Source organism: Pithys albifrons, chromosome 2, assembly GCF_047495875.1.
Source record: "Pithys albifrons albifrons isolate INPA30051 chromosome 2, PitAlb_v1, whole genome shotgun sequence".
NCBI lineage: Eukaryota > Metazoa > Chordata > Aves > Passeriformes > Thamnophilidae > Pithys > Pithys albifrons.
In genome coordinates this window covers 101,762,972-101,779,949 of record NC_092459.1, presented here as the reverse complement: position 1 = coordinate 101,779,949, position 16,978 = coordinate 101,762,972, and the positions used below count along the sequence as shown (strand labels likewise).

The 16,978-nt window shown below is 38.5% G+C and overlaps 1 protein-coding gene across 1 annotated transcript in view; it reads left to right on the top strand.

Annotated features, from left to right (window-relative positions):
• CLIP4 (CAP-Gly domain containing linker protein family member 4) overlaps positions 1 to 14,290 on the top strand; it is a 32,701-nt gene extending 18,411 nt beyond the window's left edge. Inside the window, exons 10-18 of the mRNA XM_071580091.1 lie at positions 59 to 194; positions 895 to 1,035; positions 3,622 to 3,705; positions 7,115 to 7,255; positions 7,647 to 7,775; positions 10,064 to 10,187; positions 10,956 to 11,020; positions 11,682 to 11,754; positions 12,375 to 14,290. Of these exons, the coding sequence (XP_071436192.1) occupies positions 59 to 194; positions 895 to 1,035; positions 3,622 to 3,705; positions 7,115 to 7,255; positions 7,647 to 7,775; positions 10,064 to 10,187; positions 10,956 to 11,020; positions 11,682 to 11,754; positions 12,375 to 12,696 (1,215 nt within the window). The 3' untranslated portion in view covers positions 12,697 to 14,290. The remainder of the gene's footprint in view (positions 1 to 58; positions 195 to 894; positions 1,036 to 3,621; positions 3,706 to 7,114; positions 7,256 to 7,646; positions 7,776 to 10,063; positions 10,188 to 10,955; positions 11,021 to 11,681; positions 11,755 to 12,374) is intronic.
• The last annotated feature ends 2,688 nt before the right edge of the window (positions 14,291 to 16,978 follow it).

Below are 16,978 nucleotides of genomic sequence, written 5' to 3'. Positions count from 1 at the left end.
TTCTCATGAACAATACTTGTTTAACAAAACCATTCTGTGTTGCTGCTTTTTGTCTTAGGTTGGTACCTTAAGATTTTGTGGCACAACAGAATTTGCCAGTGGCCAGTGGGCTGGTGTAGAGCTGGATGAACCAGAAGGAAAGAACAATGGAAGTGTGGGGAAAGTCCAATACTTCAAGTGTGCACCAAAACGTGGTATAATGTTAAATTTTTTCATAAATTCTTATAAAACCCACATTTAAAAAAAAAGCATTGGAAGATATGAACCTTTTGGGAGAATAAATACAGATAACAGATACTATTGCTTTGCTTTGTAATGCTTTGTTAGTTTGTATTATGGTTTCTTTTAACTGTTCTATTCTTTTGACTGCAACTATTTGCAAAGCCACTGAAACAACCAGCCGGTCAAATTTCTGGCTATTCTGCAAGATAATAGTATTTTCTGTTTCCCATCTATATTGTTGAAAGTTGTTGTGCTGTAATGATAATGGCCAGGTTTCGTTACTTGCTCTGTCTTCTTGGTGAGATATTCAAGTTGTTTTCTAACTTTCAGCTTGAGGTATTTTAATTGATATTTCATGAACAGGACATACAAAGTCTTGTGTTCTTTAACAGTGGAGACTCAATGTTATTGTTAGGACAAAAAGTAGATTCTAAATGACAATCTTACTGAATTCTTGAATTACTCTGTTGAAGTTGCTTGATAAGGATTTTGATTTCACTGTTCATTTTGAGCTTGTCCTTCCTACCCTACAAGGTGCTCTGACAGCATAGCAAGTTATGATTATGGCTGAAAAGACCCCTAAATTAATTGATGCAAGAGATAATAGCTGGAAAGTTTTGTTACATTAATATTACCCATGGTTCTTTGTTGCACATGAAATTTTCCTTCCAGGTATCTTCGCACCTCTTTCCAAAATAAGCAAGGCTTCTGATCACAAAAAAAGCTCTGTACAAAGTTCTTCTGTCCGGTGTTCACCTTTGGTCAAATCCAAGAAAATAGATGTGACACGTGTAACTTCCAAAGTGAATTCTGGTGAGTGTGTTCCTCTATGTTGAGACAGGATAGAGAGATACTAATCTTCAAGAATTAGTATATCTTGGTATTAAAATACTTGTTTGGAATTAGTTCATAACTTGGGATGAGAAAGTGATAAGGTATTTATTAACTCCATGTTATTGTTAGGAGTTCTCTGGCCTGCAAACTGGTGCTGGAAGGATGTTATGTGTAGCTGTTGAGTGGTTATAGTGATCTGATGTACCATGGCAGGTTCTAGTCTTTCCATACTCTATTAAAAAAAGCTCAGTACAACATACATTCTCGAGCCATTAAAGTAATTTCTAATTGGCTGTGATACCAGTTAAGTGTCTCAACTTAATGTGGTTCCATTTACTAAGATTTTCCTGAGTCATTTGTAACAAATAAAAATCTAGAAAATAATCTGTACACCTTTATGTGTAGAAATTGAAGAGATTTATTTTCTGGCAACATGATCAAGGAACTATTTAACTGATTGTGTTTTATCTGCTAATTAAATTATCTGAGTAAAACCAATGCCAAATTAGAAGATAAAGTTTGTCCTTGTAATAAGGCCTCAGTCTTCTGATTGAAGTTATGGGCTCAGTCACTGGCTCTGGCTTGGTTTCTTAGTAATTTACTCAAATTACTTAATCCTTGCATGTAAGTTCCCTCCCTATGGAGAGAATGATGCATGGTTCCTGACTGTTCATGTTCCAAGTTGTTTGGAGTACCGTCTCTTCCCTGCTGTGTGCAGTGCTGACCATGCATAGTCTGGCCTCATGTCTGGCTGGCTATGCAATAATGTCATTACATATCACATTAGCATTTCTTTGGCCTTTTGAGCCCTCTTTAGGTGACTCATACTAAGGCAGCACAGCTGAAGGGATGGAACATAATACACGTTCTCATAGAATGTACTCAAGCATCCTAAAACACACTTTACCAGTAACACACAGGCTATATAAACCTTGCACCAGGCTGCTGGAAGTGATGCATTTTGACAGCATTTTGGATGACTTATGTAACTGTTCTCCAAATAGATTGAGAATGGGGAGTAAGCTTTAACTATGTGTATTTACAATTAGCAATACATCTAAACTACTTATAAATGCAAAAAAAACTTCTCAGAACAATCAGTTTGTTGGGAGTACTGCTCAGAGCAGATCTAAGCTGAATTTTTCTGTTAAGTATTTTCCCATGTTTGATTCAGTTTGTTGTGAGATGTAACTCACTAAGCTATAATGGAAGGGACTGTTTCCTTTGTTACACATGGTGTGTTCTGGGCGGTTTGGTCGTAAACCACCCTTTCTGTCACAAAGGTACATTTGTGTCTTTGTAAAATTCAAACATTTGTTACCTTGCATTAGGTGAAAATTGGAATGAGTTATGCATGAATGGAAGTAATCTGGAAGCTGCTGTTTGCAGGGAGCTCTTGTGTAGAAAGCTCCATTAGAATTAATGTGCCTGGGTGATTCGCTGGCTGCAGTGGGGGAAGGACAAAGCTGCAGAGGCAGAACTTTGATTTGCAGTGTTTATGTGCATCAACACATCACATTTCTTTCCTTTAAACTTCATCCCTGCAATACACTGGTTTGTAATGATTCAAGAAAAAATTAGGATGCTTTTTGTAGATATGGTTATATGCTGCAAAGTAAAATAAAATACTGTATAGGGATTTAAAAATTTTATTTAGTTCCATGGGATTTGAATAATCCATCAGATTGATAAGAAAAGGTCTTTTTCAAGTTTTTAGGGAAAGGATTACTGAGATGAAATGAAGAAATGTGTTATCAGTCACAAACACTAGGTTTCTGATCTGATGCCTGAATGGCTAAATCATAAAATTTTGGAAAATACAGTGCATTCTCAAACTAGTTCAATCCCTGTGGATGAATTAAGCTGAGAGATGTAGTTAAATAAAAAAGATGTGATTTTTGTTCATGACAGGGAGGAGATAAATCACAGATAAACTTGTTCTTCATTGAGTTAGGGGAGGAAACTGTCAGAAATGCAAAATGACTGTTCCCAGATTATAACTTAGGTGACAGTATGAGTTCCTGTGCATATCACAACATTGCTGCTTTAAGATTTAGGCTCTTAAAAATCATACTGACTTGCTTAAATAATTATTTGTAGTCTGAATGAACATTTGGTCTCAAATCTCTCTCAGAACTTTTATGTGTAATCTTTAATGCAGAAATTGAAAAATTAATACTGGTGAATAGCAGACCTTAAGTACTATGAAAGTGAAGGCTACAGATGTGAATGTTTGAAAGATGTTAGTAAAACCTCTTCCACATAAAAATTAATATTTTACAGACAATTTGTTTATTGTTTAGCAAGACAGTTTAGACTGGTTTAATACATTAAGGGATTTAATATCTGTGCTTATCCATCAAAACAATTCTGCAGTCTCGTTTTACTTATTTATCAAGAGTAAGGAATTGTACAGTTTTATCCATTTTTTCCAGGCATCCTGTAATCTTCAAATCTGTCTAATTGGTTTTGTACATGATTTATCTTTAACATTATTGTTATTTGTTAGGATGTATATATCATGGTTAGGATGTATCTATTTAATTGTATAAATTCTTCTTATAGGTCTAAATATGGCAAAAAAAGACAGTGCTTCTGAAACCAACCTTATGACTACTAACAGGGGAAAAACTGTACCTGCAAAAGATGGTAACTAATTTTTAATTTTTTTTATCATCTTAAGAAACATTCTCTATGCAGCAGAGGCAGTATTCTTGCTGCCCTACTGCTGTAAAAGCCCTGTGATCTACACTATAGAAAAAAGTCACCATGCTTGTTTCTTTTCAAGTCCCAACCAGGCTGTTTGCATTTAATTTTCTAGGAGCAAGAGTAATTTGTGTGAGTGTTTGGCTGATGTTCTGTGCTGGTTTGGTAACCACTTCTATCCAGATACATGGACAAGAATATAGACAAGCTCTTAATGCTGAAGGCTGTCTTTTAGTGATTGATCTTACAGAAGGTCTGCAGAATTACTTATTTGGCTGTCTGAGAGAGACCTTTTGCCCTGTACTGTACTGCCTAGATTTTAGTAGACTGTTGGCATTTTTATTCTCCCCTCCATCTGTATGTTCAATCTTCTACAATTAAGTGTTACCATCTAACAGTCTTGGCATTGTATCACAGCAGAGTCATAATAATAGGCTTCAAATATGAAAAATGAAACTAGCTTTTTTAAAGAGTTCCTTTTACATGTGAATCATTCTCTGCAATTACCTAGTTTCAGAATTGGATAACCACTTCTACTACATCAGTACTTCATTTGTTGAACTTTAAACATGAAGAGACCTCACTTTCAGATGTGTCAAACTGTAAAGTCGTGTCTCCTCTGAGGTTTTGTCTATAAAATCATACTGTAAGTGTTGGTAAAAACAGTATTTCTTTGAAATAATTTGAAATGTAACTTTGAATATACCTTGTTTGAATCCAAGAATCACAGAATGGTGAAAGGGGCGTTAAAGACCATCTAGTTCCAACCTCTCTGCCAGGGGCAGGGACACCTCTACTAGACCAGATTGCTCAAAGCCCCATCTAGCCTGGCTGGGAATACTCCAGGGATGGGGCATCTGCAGGTTCTCTGGACAACCTGTTCCAGTGCCTCACCATCCTCAAAGTGAAGAACTTCATCCTCGTACCTGATCTCAGCCTCCCCTCTGTCAGTTTGAAGCCACTATCCCTTGTCCTATCACTAGATGATCTCCATCTTTCTTGCAGGCCCCAACAGCTACTGGGAAGCCACATTAAGGCCTCTTCTGCAGGCTGAACAACCCCAAGTTTCTCAGCCTTTCCATACGGGAGAAGTGTTCTGTCCCTCTAAACATCCTTTGGACTTGCTCCAGCAGGTCTGTGAAGAAAAGCATCTTTTTAGGTCTTCTGTCAGTGAACAGTTGAGAGGAAGAGACTCAGGGAAGAGCCTGGTATGAAGTATTGAAGCACTGTCATAAGTGGTATTTTTTCAGAGGCGACTTAAAAAACTTGTGTAGACAGAGGTTTCCAACAATGCCTTGGTCTGCAGGTTCTGGTCCCAAAGTGAACTTAACTGACTGTTTCATGGATACAGTATGAAATCTGCAATTACTTGGACTCCAAAGGTTTTGCTGTAAGGCAGATGCAGAACCTTTAGGAAAATCCAACATCCAGCTTAGAAAGTAGCTGTCAGTGGTTCTTTTTTTTTTTTTCAATCCCAAACATACCCCAAATCTTTGACAAATTGGAAAAATGGTCTTTTTCCAAAAAGTGTGTGTGGGGGAAAGGTGGAAAGGAGTAAGGACAGCTACGAAGTTCTGGGGCAAGGCTGAAACAGTCAGCTGTATAAATATACCCTGGGAGTGACATGCCCAGTGATAGTTTGCAGAAAAGGACATGGGGCTATTGAGTATGACAGGGTAAACAGGAATCACCTTTGTCTTGCTGTTGCAAAAGGGGAAACGTAACTGGAATGTATAAAAAGCAGCATCAGCCATGAGGTACAGGAAGAGAACTGGATGCTTTACTTGGTACAGGTAAAGCCTCAGCTAAAACACTGCGTCTAGTTTTAGATGCTGCATTTCTGAAATACGTGAATTCAGGGAGAATTCAGAAATGCACAACAATAACTGGAGGTATAAAACACGACTTAGGAGAAAAGACTGGGAATTTGTGATTGTGTGATTACAAAGACAGAAGATGGAAGGGATAAAACTGGAAGCTTTCAATTACAAGGAACAGTATAACCCACTCTGCATGTGTAACAGAAGTAAAAACTGAACTAAAACTGTGGTAATTTAGCTTTTATGTTGGGGGGAAAAAAACCCCTCTAACGTTACAGATAATTATGTAAAAAGTCTTGACATCTCCCTGATGGCAGGTTTATAAGAACAAGCCAAACACTCACCTCTCAGGAGTGTTATAACAAAGAGGTTTTTTTCCCGATGCAAGAGAAATCAATTACAGGACCTGCTGAAGTCCTTTCTGCTCTTCCTTCTCTGCCCCTGTGATGACTGGTTGAGTTTGAGCAGTTTTTGTTGCATCTCCATAAAAATGCTAGGTAGTCTGACCTCCAGTGAACCCATCCCTGGACTGGCTTCTTAATATGGAATGTAGTATGTGTTCACAGACACACACGTATTTATACCTCAGACTTTTGCCTGTTTAGTCAGTTATTTGCATTTTCTTCACTGTAGCATTGCTGCAGTAAGTATCTCAGAGTCTTCAAATTTCTGTCCCAGATACCCCAGCTTTTGCTTTAAGCCACTGCATTTGCCTTCCTGCAGTTCTTTACTGTTGTGCCAGATTGGAGGATTAAATTATATTGAATGCACTAGCCTCGTGTCAATATCATGGTGCTTTAAAACTAATAAATAAAGCCTCTCAGAATTCTGGAAAGTTCAATAGGTAATATTATCTGAATTTTTCACATTGATAAGCTGAGGCATTGATGTGTTTTGCTGTATCCAGCCTCAGTTTGGGCAGAAAGGGATAGGAAACGGAAGAAGTGGGAGAGCCTTGAAAAGGAAGTAGGAAAGCTGAACATAAGTTTTACTGGACAGCTTAGACATGAGGGTTTGCAAATGGCAATAAAAGTGATTTATTTCCCATTCTTGTTTTATAGTACAGGTTTTAATTTTAATACAGTATGTAATGGAATATAGTAGGCTTTAATCCAGGCAATAATTCACTCACATAATATCACCTTCCTTCCACTTCTCATCAAATCTTTAACAGGCTGGATCCTGAAAGGGTGGTGGTATGATTTCTTACTGCTAAGGCTCCTATATTGTAATGAATATGCTTGAGACTGTTTAGATGAACTTTCATGGAGCAGTAAGGATGGGGCTTCTGGAGACCTCTTCCAGCACTCAACTATCACCTTATTCCCAAGGCAGGACCACATGCACCCATGTCATTCCAGACAAATGTTTGTGTAAATACTGATGAACAACTTCTGATTTTGGCTCTTCACTATGTATTCTTCCCACTCTGGAGAACAGATAGCTTCCTTATTACAGAAGCTTTCCCTTCTATTTAATCTATCCTTTTCTAAATATGATCCCTGAAGGACTACTTTCATTTATGTCTTTAGGTTTTCCTGGGTACAGCAGCTCTTCCTCTTCTACTACCTCCTTGGAAGGCAAACGGAATTACTCCAAGAAGCGGAACTCAACTAGCAGCAATAAAAAGACACTGACTCGAGTGTCTTCTGCCTCATCTAAAATTAGTGCTGGTACAGTCTGTTTTACTGAGGTGTATTTTCACAGGTGGAAGTTTAATGCTGCATTGAGAATTTATGTAGAACTACTTGTGCTGTTTCAGAATCTGGGATAGTTCAAGAAAGACACTTATGAAGTAGTTTAACTGTGAGCCTGAGTTTGGCCACTTTTAGAAAGATTTTTAGACACCTTCAAGAGCATTTTCAGAGCAGAGCAAGGGCTGGAGTCCACAGTTCTCAGTCTGGCACAAAGCAAGTCTTTTCTAAGGGACATATGTGGTGTGTTGCTATGCTGTGTTAGAGATAAATACTCAGTTTAACAATCAGTTAGCTCACTACTGAAGACTTTCTTAAACTTTAAAGGTATAATGTCACTAATTTCAGATCTTGTTCTTCTCTTGACCAGGATTGTATAGTGCTCCGACTGCAAGAAAAAGTGCTCCTGACAGAGAAATTCAGATTGGAGACAGAGTACTGGTGGTGGGACAGAGAACAGGCACTGTTAGATTTTGTGGGACAACGAAATTTGCACCAGGTATTTGCAATACTCCGTGTATGCTGTTGAATCCATATGGAATAGCTTACATGTGAGCACATGAACATTAAGAGAACTCCCATCTTTTTCCTTACGCCTTCCAGAAAAATTCTAAAGTTACTGGTATGTTTTCAAGGTCATTCTCTCTCCTATGTTTCACTAACTATTTTTTGCTTTAGTGCAACTGCCAGGAAAAAAATAATGGTTTAAAATGTGACTTTTACATGTCCACTATCATGGCTTAATTAGGAGAAATACTTGGATGCTGAAGTTGTAGGTGTTACAGAATCACAGAATAAACCCAGAATATTCTGGGTTGGAAGAGACCCAAAAGGATCATTGAGTACAATTCTTAGCCTTCTGAAAATCCTCAGTTTAGTCTCCAAGAGGGTATATAGTTTATTGACATCACAGGCATTTGCTTCTTACTTTTTGTAGTAAAGCTTTTTGATGCAGCTCATCTCTTGCAATACTAACACTCTTATGTCATGTACCTGTCTCATTCTTAATGTATTGGTATTTTTAAGAGAGTAATTGTGAACATTTAAATCTTAACAACAAAACTGTTCGGTCACAGGACCAGTGAAGTTACAAGCTCCTCCAAAAACCCCCACCCCTCCCAGTGTTTCCTCATCCTTCTCCCTTGCAGCTTCTCCCTTCCCCTTGCTAAAAAAAACACTTTGTAGTGAAGCCAAATGTTTTCAATGGCAGACAGTTATTTTATGTTCTAGAAATTAATTTCTGAATACTATTTTTTGAAGCCAAATTTACGTTCTTTATGCCCCCACCTATACTCTTATTGCAAGTGTAATGCAAAACTAGCTGGTAAGTGTTGTTGTGAGTGCCGAGTTTGGTGAGGTCCATTTGATTGATCAGCAATACTCTGTCAAGACACTTGGTGGCATCAGTATTAAAAAAAAGGTGGAATGCAAGATTGTGGTACAAGCTGTGTACCTTTTTCATTCTTGTCCCTTTCCCCAATTTCAGTAGGCAGTTCTTGCTTAACGTAGTGCAGTTAACTGAGCCACACTTCAATGTCATCACTCTTTACCTCTGTGTTGTTGCTGACAAAGTAAACAATAAAAAAAGGACTGTTTACTAAATAACACTAAAATAACTGCAAAATCAGAAAGCTGTTCAACAGTGTCAGTCTCCTCCCTCTCTGCTTCAAATCAGGAACAAAGTGTTTTGGAGGAAAACATTGTATTGTAAGAAGTGAGGACGGAAAGATGACAGATCTTCACCATTTGCTAACCCAGTAATTTACAGAAAATGTAACAGATGCGTGTTTAAGTATTTCAATTTTAATGTGTATCAAAGCTCTGGAAGTTATCCAAACTTTCCTCCTTTTGCTGCAATGCAGATCTTTTTTTAATTCTAAAAACAGGAAGGGGAGAACTTCTGATGTATGGAGTCCTTCTAATTCATAAGCTGTCATTCCTGAGTTTCTTGAGCTGATAATTAGAATTACAGTTTTATCCAGTGCCTTAGTACCAAGTGACTTGAATTAAATTTTGAATCTTTTGGGGATGGATAGCATAAGGGCTACTAATGGAGTATGAAATTTAGCACCTTTACGTAATTAGCTCACATTTATCACAGGTTATGAACGATCAAGCTCATTAACATCTTGATGCCTGTTCAGTGTTCTGTACGAGATTAATTGATGGCCAGTTCCAATTCTTACACTCTTCTCTTGATATCTTACAACCAGCCTTGCAGTTTGTATTAATTATTACTTGCTAGATGGAGAGAAGGAATGAATTAATACCAAAACTTTAATTTTACTGTTGGTGATCTCAGATGAGGCATAAACCATGTGGTCAGAGAACTAAAGAGGGAGACTTGAACCAGCACTGTTCCTCTTTCCTGTCCCCTTGTCGTCAAATAGCCAGTTACATTCAGTAACATTCCATTTGGCTGTAGTGTGTGTGTGTGTGTATATATGTATATACACTAAATTTTTGGGATGTGTGTATATCTGTGCTTATATAGCTACATCTGTCTCAAAGGTTTAACCTTTTCTATATTAACTAAAATGTCAATAATTTTCTTGAAAGCATATAAAAATGCTGAGATAATTATCCTGAGATTTATTAGGGTATAATTTCTGTACAATTACATAAATAGCTGTTTTATAATATATATATTTACTATTATTATCTAGACATTTTCCAACTAAAAACTGTTTTGCTTGATGCGAGTGCCAACTGTGCCAGCTGTCAAGATGAAGAAAAGCCTGTAGTGTTTTGTTTAAAATGTCATGATTTTACTGGTTTGAAATACAGGATTCTGGTGTGGAATTGAATTGGACAAGCCTCATGGGAAGAATGATGGTTCAGTGGGAGGAGTGCAGTACTTCAGTTGTCTTCCCAGATATGGCATATTTGCACCACCATCTCGTGTACAGAGGTAAGCACTGGAGCTGTTTTAATGTTTGAGTTGCCAAATGCTTTCTTAATACATTTCCAGTGGGAAAGAAAATTTCGATCAGATATGGAAGATACAAATGTTTTTTTCTGCTAAGGGAATTTTATGACCTCCGTGAGAAACCTCATGGGGTTTAGATCAGCTTTTTGAAAGCAGAGTATAAATTGGAAATGCAGCTCCCTCTGTCTCTCATGCAGCTACTTGAAGCACTTTTGTGCCAGGGCCTCTGATAGTCTGTGTTCATGACACCTTCCTTTCCTGACCCAGTCCTGATGCACACAGCTAAATTCAGTTGGCCTCAGACATGACTGGAAATACTATTCTTATTCCAGCTGACTGCACAAAGGATCCAAAGCATCCATCACATGTTTATAGTCTCTTTGTTAGGTTTCAGGAAGAGCATCCAAGGAGTTCAGTACTCTTTCCTCCTGCATTTGTAATGTAGGTACTCTGCCAGACATGTTCTTGCTTTTCTTTCCCTGAATATCCCAGGCCAGGCAAACTGTAAGAACTTGCCTCAAAATTATCTGTGCTGTCTTGATGAATAAAAGCAAGTAACTCAAATAAACTAGTTTGCTCCAGGCACTTTTTACATACTACTAGCCTGAGTGCAGCAGAAATGTTGGTGTCTCTTGGGGCCTGAGGAAGAAGGAAAAGAACCAAAACTTCATCAATATTTGACAAGAAGTCAGTAAGTTCTTTCACAGAGTTGAGTTGAAATGACAACTTTGTTGTGTTACTGCTTTTCAGACTAACTGGTTCTCTGGACTCTCTCACAGAGACTTCGTGGAATAAAATAAATCACACTTTTCCAGGTAGGAGCATTAAGGCACTGTGATATGGATGAGGCAGCCTACCACAGCCCTTGCTGTCCAGCCAGAACTGTACTGCACAAGGCCAGCTTCTCCAGAAGCACAGTAGATTTTCAAGGAACCAAATGCCAGCCAGTAGTCTGGCTGCTTCCTTCCCAAAAATGCAGCCTGCAGAAGGAACTGCAGAGTACTGAGTTGTTATTAACACTGTACTGGCAGAAATAATTGTGTCAGAGTTAAGATGGCTGGCAGTCAGCTCTTATTACTGTATTGCATTCTCATCAAAGATAACCAGAAATTGAAGCTGTTCCTTAATCTAAATTGAGATTGATGAAGGGATCAGTGTATGGTGAGATCCATATGAAATTACTAAAACTTGAAGTAGTTGTTTTGCTTTTTCCTTACCTAAGCTTTTTATGAAAAGACTACCTCAAATTACCCTTGTTTGGTTTGTTTAGTTTAATTTCTGTCTCCTCTGAAAATCTGAACATATTACAGACATGTACTTTCATGAGAAGTTTCATAATTTAATTTCCAAATTAGAGGGCTGAATGTGTAGCAAATGTAGTGGAAGCAGTATAAAAGAAAACACACAGAATATAAGTTCTTAATGTTGTTTTTTTTCTTAAGAAGTCCCACACAGCTTATTAATCTTTCCACTTAGGTTTTAGACGCAGTCTAAGCACCACTTCTGCATCTTCACAAAAGGAGATAAACAGAAGAAACTCATTTGTTAGGTGAGTGTCACGAGTTTCAAGTGCTTGGGTGAGCTGGCTGTTAGCTTGACTGTTTCTTGCTCAAATGAAAATCTTTACGCATGTAGAATATCTAAACATGTTCATTTTTTCTTCCAAAGTGGACTGGTGTAGACTATTTTTCCTTGGATATCCAGGAGTACAGTACTTGAATTCAAGTTGGCATTAAAACTGTTTTCCAGTCATTCATCACTGCATATTCTCCAAATCCTTGTATTTTCATGCAACTGAGTGAAGTTCAGAGGGTCTTGTTAAAGGACTTCCCTTTGTCCTGGTGATCCTGACTGATACTTGCATGTTAAAAATTGCTTCAAGCCCCAAATAAAATGTTTTATTTGGCTTAATTTACCAATACTATCACCTACTGCAAATATTGTAGATCAGTGAAAGAAAATTGCTTTTCCAGTATTTCAGACTGCCAGGTGTACCAGCCTGTTACTGTTATTTCATGGTTTGTAAGTGACATGAGATCAAACCCAGTTTTTTAAAGAAGGGATTTGAGGTTTTTCTCCCATGCACTTCGCTGAATTACAGATTAGGCCTGGATATTTTATAGGAAAAAAACCCCAACAAAATGGTTTTTTCCTTTCTTTTCTAACTAGATCCAAGAGCTCTGTGTTCCGGCGCAGCTGGAGCAGCACAACTGCAGCTCACTCTGAGGGACCTGTCAAGCTGCATGAAGGCTCTCAGGTTCTCCTGACCAGCTCCAATGAAATGGGAACAATCAGGTACATTGGTCCGACAGACTTTGCACCAGGGATATGGATTGGGCTTGAACTCCGAAGTGCCAAGGGAAAGAATGATGGCTCTGTGGGGGAAAAACGCTACTTCACCTGTAAGCTGAACCATGGAGTCTTGGTTCGACCCAGCAGAGTAACCTACCGTGGGATTAATGGGGCAAAGCTTGTGGATGATATTTGCTGAGCCAAAATGTGCTCACAGGGTAGGAAATAAGTATTTTAAAGCACAAATCAACCCTGTCTAGAATGCAAACTTATTTTGAAATTACTAAATCTGTATTTGCATTTTACATATATATGTATATATATTATATACACACACGTACATATATATATAATATATATTTTATATAAAAAATATATAAAATAGAGAAAAAAAAGTCATGTTAAGAAGTAAACCCACTTATCTGTTTTTCTTACTCAAACGGCCCTTGCCTGAAAGGTTATTAAAGAAGCATCTTGTGTTTAAGATGCTGCATCGTTCCAGTTAGAGAACGTGAGTGTCTCCAGCGTTCCTAAAGTTCCTGTGTGATTCATGCACTATTTAAACAGTTTTCCCTCCACATAGTAATGAACTGGTAATGCTTTGTGCTTTGCCTGCTTTTGACATCGGAGGTGGTTGATGAGTGACATTAGGCACTTTGTCAATTCCAATACCAGCTGCTAGCAATAAGGAAGGGAAAAGAAGAGCCCTTTTTCAAGCAATTGTGGAGTATTTTTGCATTTTATCATTTGAATCCCTCCTCTTTCCCCGTCCTCTTCTCCAGAATGCAGAAGGGCTGATAAATACAAGGATTTGCTGCTATCCTAGTGAACAGCAGCAATTAAATAAAAAGCCTTTAAAACCCACAAAAATGCTGCATGTCAGTCTGTATAGTAAAGAGCACTTTTGGTTGTACATTTGTAGAAGGAGCTACGAATAAGAAGCACTCTTTAATGCACTTTGCACTCTCCTGGAGAGCTTTCCCTCATTTTTAGAGACATTTTTTGTCTGGGGGGCTGCAGGCAATGAGTACCACAGTTTTAAAATGCAAATAAACCCAGAGTGGAACTACAGGTAATAGACTCTTCATAAATATTAAGTCTGTATAAATACAGCATGGTAATTCCTGCCAGTGGTATGGAACATGAACAGGGGTTTCAAGCAAACTATTGCCATTATTCGATTGTTTGTGACACATGTTTCTTCTTTTTTCTTTTGGAACAGTTTCCAGTGTAAATTTCTTTCAGGGGTCTGATGATAAATTAAGCATAGTTTTAGGTACAGCATCATAATGATGGGCCTTGAGGTGACATTATTTGCATATCAGCCTTTTAAAACAGGTAATATTTTGTCCATGTTTTAAACATATAATGTATTTTAATTGCTTAGCATATGTAAACATTATTTTATCAGAATGGTTTTGTGTTCCAGAACAGTCATTTTACTCTTAAATGATTTGCTTGTTCTTGCCTACTTGAAGAAGTGACACTTTAAATCGTAATAGCCTATTCTTAGACAGAATCCTGCTGCTGTAACCTTCTCTTAAATATTGTTGTAGCTATTTTTCCTGAGCTGTATTTAAAATATTGCATATTGTAGTCTAACTTATGGACATTTTTAATTGAATATAAAAGCTGTAAATTTTGAATGTAAAAAAAAAGTAATGCTTTATATTTGAAGACGCAGATATTCAGTGATGTACTGAACTTTACTTTGTCTAATATCTGTTTCTTGCTGGTATCAATAAAAGGAAACCCTGTTGAATAGTAAGAAGCAAAAAGAATTTTCATTGGGTCATTGCAGAATGTACATCTCTCACATCTGTTCTTAGATATAAATGAAGCACACGGGATTCAGTGTGGAACAGCAACCGTCAAATATAAACCAGAAGCTTTTGTATCTTGTGGCTATTTGGCACAGAACTGCCAGTTTCAAACACAACCTTTGCACAGTACATTTTGTCACAGTCTTGAGCTCCTGGGTAAGCAGCTGAGTTTCTGTGATGAGACACTCATTATCAGGAATGCTGTTTTTCCTGCCTGAGCAGATGGAATGGGTGTTACTGCTTTATCTGAGGGGTAGCTGGAGTTCTTCAGGAGGTGGGTATGGAAACAAGTGTGTGGGTGAGGCAGCAATCTCGGGCAGTTTGTTATAGTTAATTTCTGTGTGGTCTGTTTTGCACAGATAAAGTAATATATAGGAACAACCTCTTTCCAGTAGTTTTTTTATTCACTCATGGATTTGTATTTTTTTTCTCCAAGGGTATCAGGCTGCCCCTACCACAGCTCTGTAGCTATACTGAGTTCAGCGGGAAGTGGGATCTTAGTGGCCTATGCTAGTGAGTGCTGCAGGACTTCACTGGACCTGTCTGATGGGTACAGAAAAGGACATAGATACTGTCTGTGTTGGTGTGGTGCACTTTCCCTTCCATTTCAGCTTCAGCCAGCTGAACATTTCTCCTGAAAGCTCTGGCTATAATGGGCTTGAGCACTATGGGTTGGAGGAGCAAGTCAGAACTGTTATCAGGATGGAGCCATTTTGCTAGCACTGCAAGGAAGCAAAAAGCACTGTAAATCTGTGGGGCCTGAAACAGAAATAAATCAGTCCATTCCAGAAGGGATTACTGATGGCTCTCTCCAGGTTGGTAATGTGAAGGGATTTGTACTTCCCTAAATCCAAGGTAAGTTGCCATAATCCTTTCCTCCAACTCTTGCAGGATGACGCTGTGTCATAAAAAAAATTCTGAAAATAACTGGCAGTGAAGTTTGGAATTGGGTGCTGTGCAGAGGACTGACTGTCCCAGCCCGACTGGTAGAGAAAAAGCCAAATGTTCCATGAAGTGCCTATAAACGACACAAATAAAATATTGTCTATAAATAAATAAACAGATGTTCCTTAGCAATTCTGTGCTGCCTGTGTGGACTTTAAATTCAGCTACTCCTTGTCCCACAGCTTGTCCCTGGGATCCAGTTAAAGAAAATGTACTTTAGTGCTCTTAGCCATGAAATCGTTTTAAGGTCTGTTGGATACTGGTTGGAAAGGAGAGGCCACAGGTGTGTGTGACAGGCGAAGAACTGTCTTGTGGTGTCACAGGATGGGGAATTAATTTCTAGTGAGTTCAGCTCAGTTGTTTTCAGTGATTGTTTTGCAGATGCTGACAGTAATGGCTTTCTGGGCAGGGAGCCTGTACTTGCAGAGGGCTGCTAGTTAGCAGGGTCTGAAGCACAAGGATCCAAGATTGGCACTGCAGATTTGCAAGACATAACCTAGTTTCTCCAACAAGTTAGCTCTATTACCTGCAAGAGTGTTAAGTAGGTGGCAAGTCCAGCATTTATGTAATGGCTTTTACAGAGTTCAGATTTTTGCAGAAGGCTTGTCATACACCAGGTGGAAACTGAAACTGTCTGTGAAAGCCCCGTAGCAAAGTACCCACCTGCATCCTTTTCTCTGCCTTGTCACAGACAGACAACTCTGGAAGAAATGGAAATTGGAGCAATGATTGCCAGTCAATGCCAGATCCAAACCAGTCTATGGTGGTGGACTAGTGACCAGCTCTATTCCTGGAAGAGCACAGGAGAGTTCACTTTTCAGTTAAGATGGAGAGGAACCAAAGTGAGGGGGTAAATGGAGGGAAAGGAGAAGTACCTACTAGATGACTGCTCATGACAAAAAGTCTTGTTAACCAAACCACAGCACTATTCTGCAGTAGAATGACCAAGTGAAAGAAAAAGTTTGTGGGTAAGTCAGTCCTAATTTCAAGGACCATTTCTTGAGAGTGCAGCTACATGGGGCATAAGAGTGATATGGGGGGTGGGAAAGGGAATGTTTCAGGGAATGAGCTACCTCTTCCTGAAATTGTCACAGGATTCAATACTGGCACTCCACTGTATTAAAATACAGCTTATAGTTAGATCTACTCACAGGCTATATCCAGACACAAAGAAGGCGGCTGTGTTAGTAGGATATACACATTTAGGAATGAAATTGCCCAAATTCTCATGAACCCTATCCATTGTTCTCTTTCTATACTGGCCAGTTTCATGTGGCTAGTAGCCAGCCCTGGTAGTTTGTGACATAAGGAATGGCAGCTTTGTAAGAAACATTTGCAATGCAGAGAAGTCTTGAACAGCTGCTGCTTGCCCAAAAGGTGGCTGGCTCAGTGTGACATCGCACCTCTCCTTTGGGTCTTGTCACTTCAATACTTCTGCAACTTTACTGAGGAAAAGGGATGTCCAGAGACCTCACTCTGATGCTGATCCAATTACACAGCCCAACACTCAGAAAGCCAGCTACTGTCATTTTATTTGTCTTCATGCCTTGTGGTTCACTACACTTTGTTTACAATACAAATACACTATTCAATACAAAATACTCAATGACCATATATTAGTATTTTTCTTCATAGTATCCCTGAAGTGCACAGGCCCTTCCTTTATAAACAATGTTGCATAAACAGCTGTACATGAGACAGACACTCTATAAT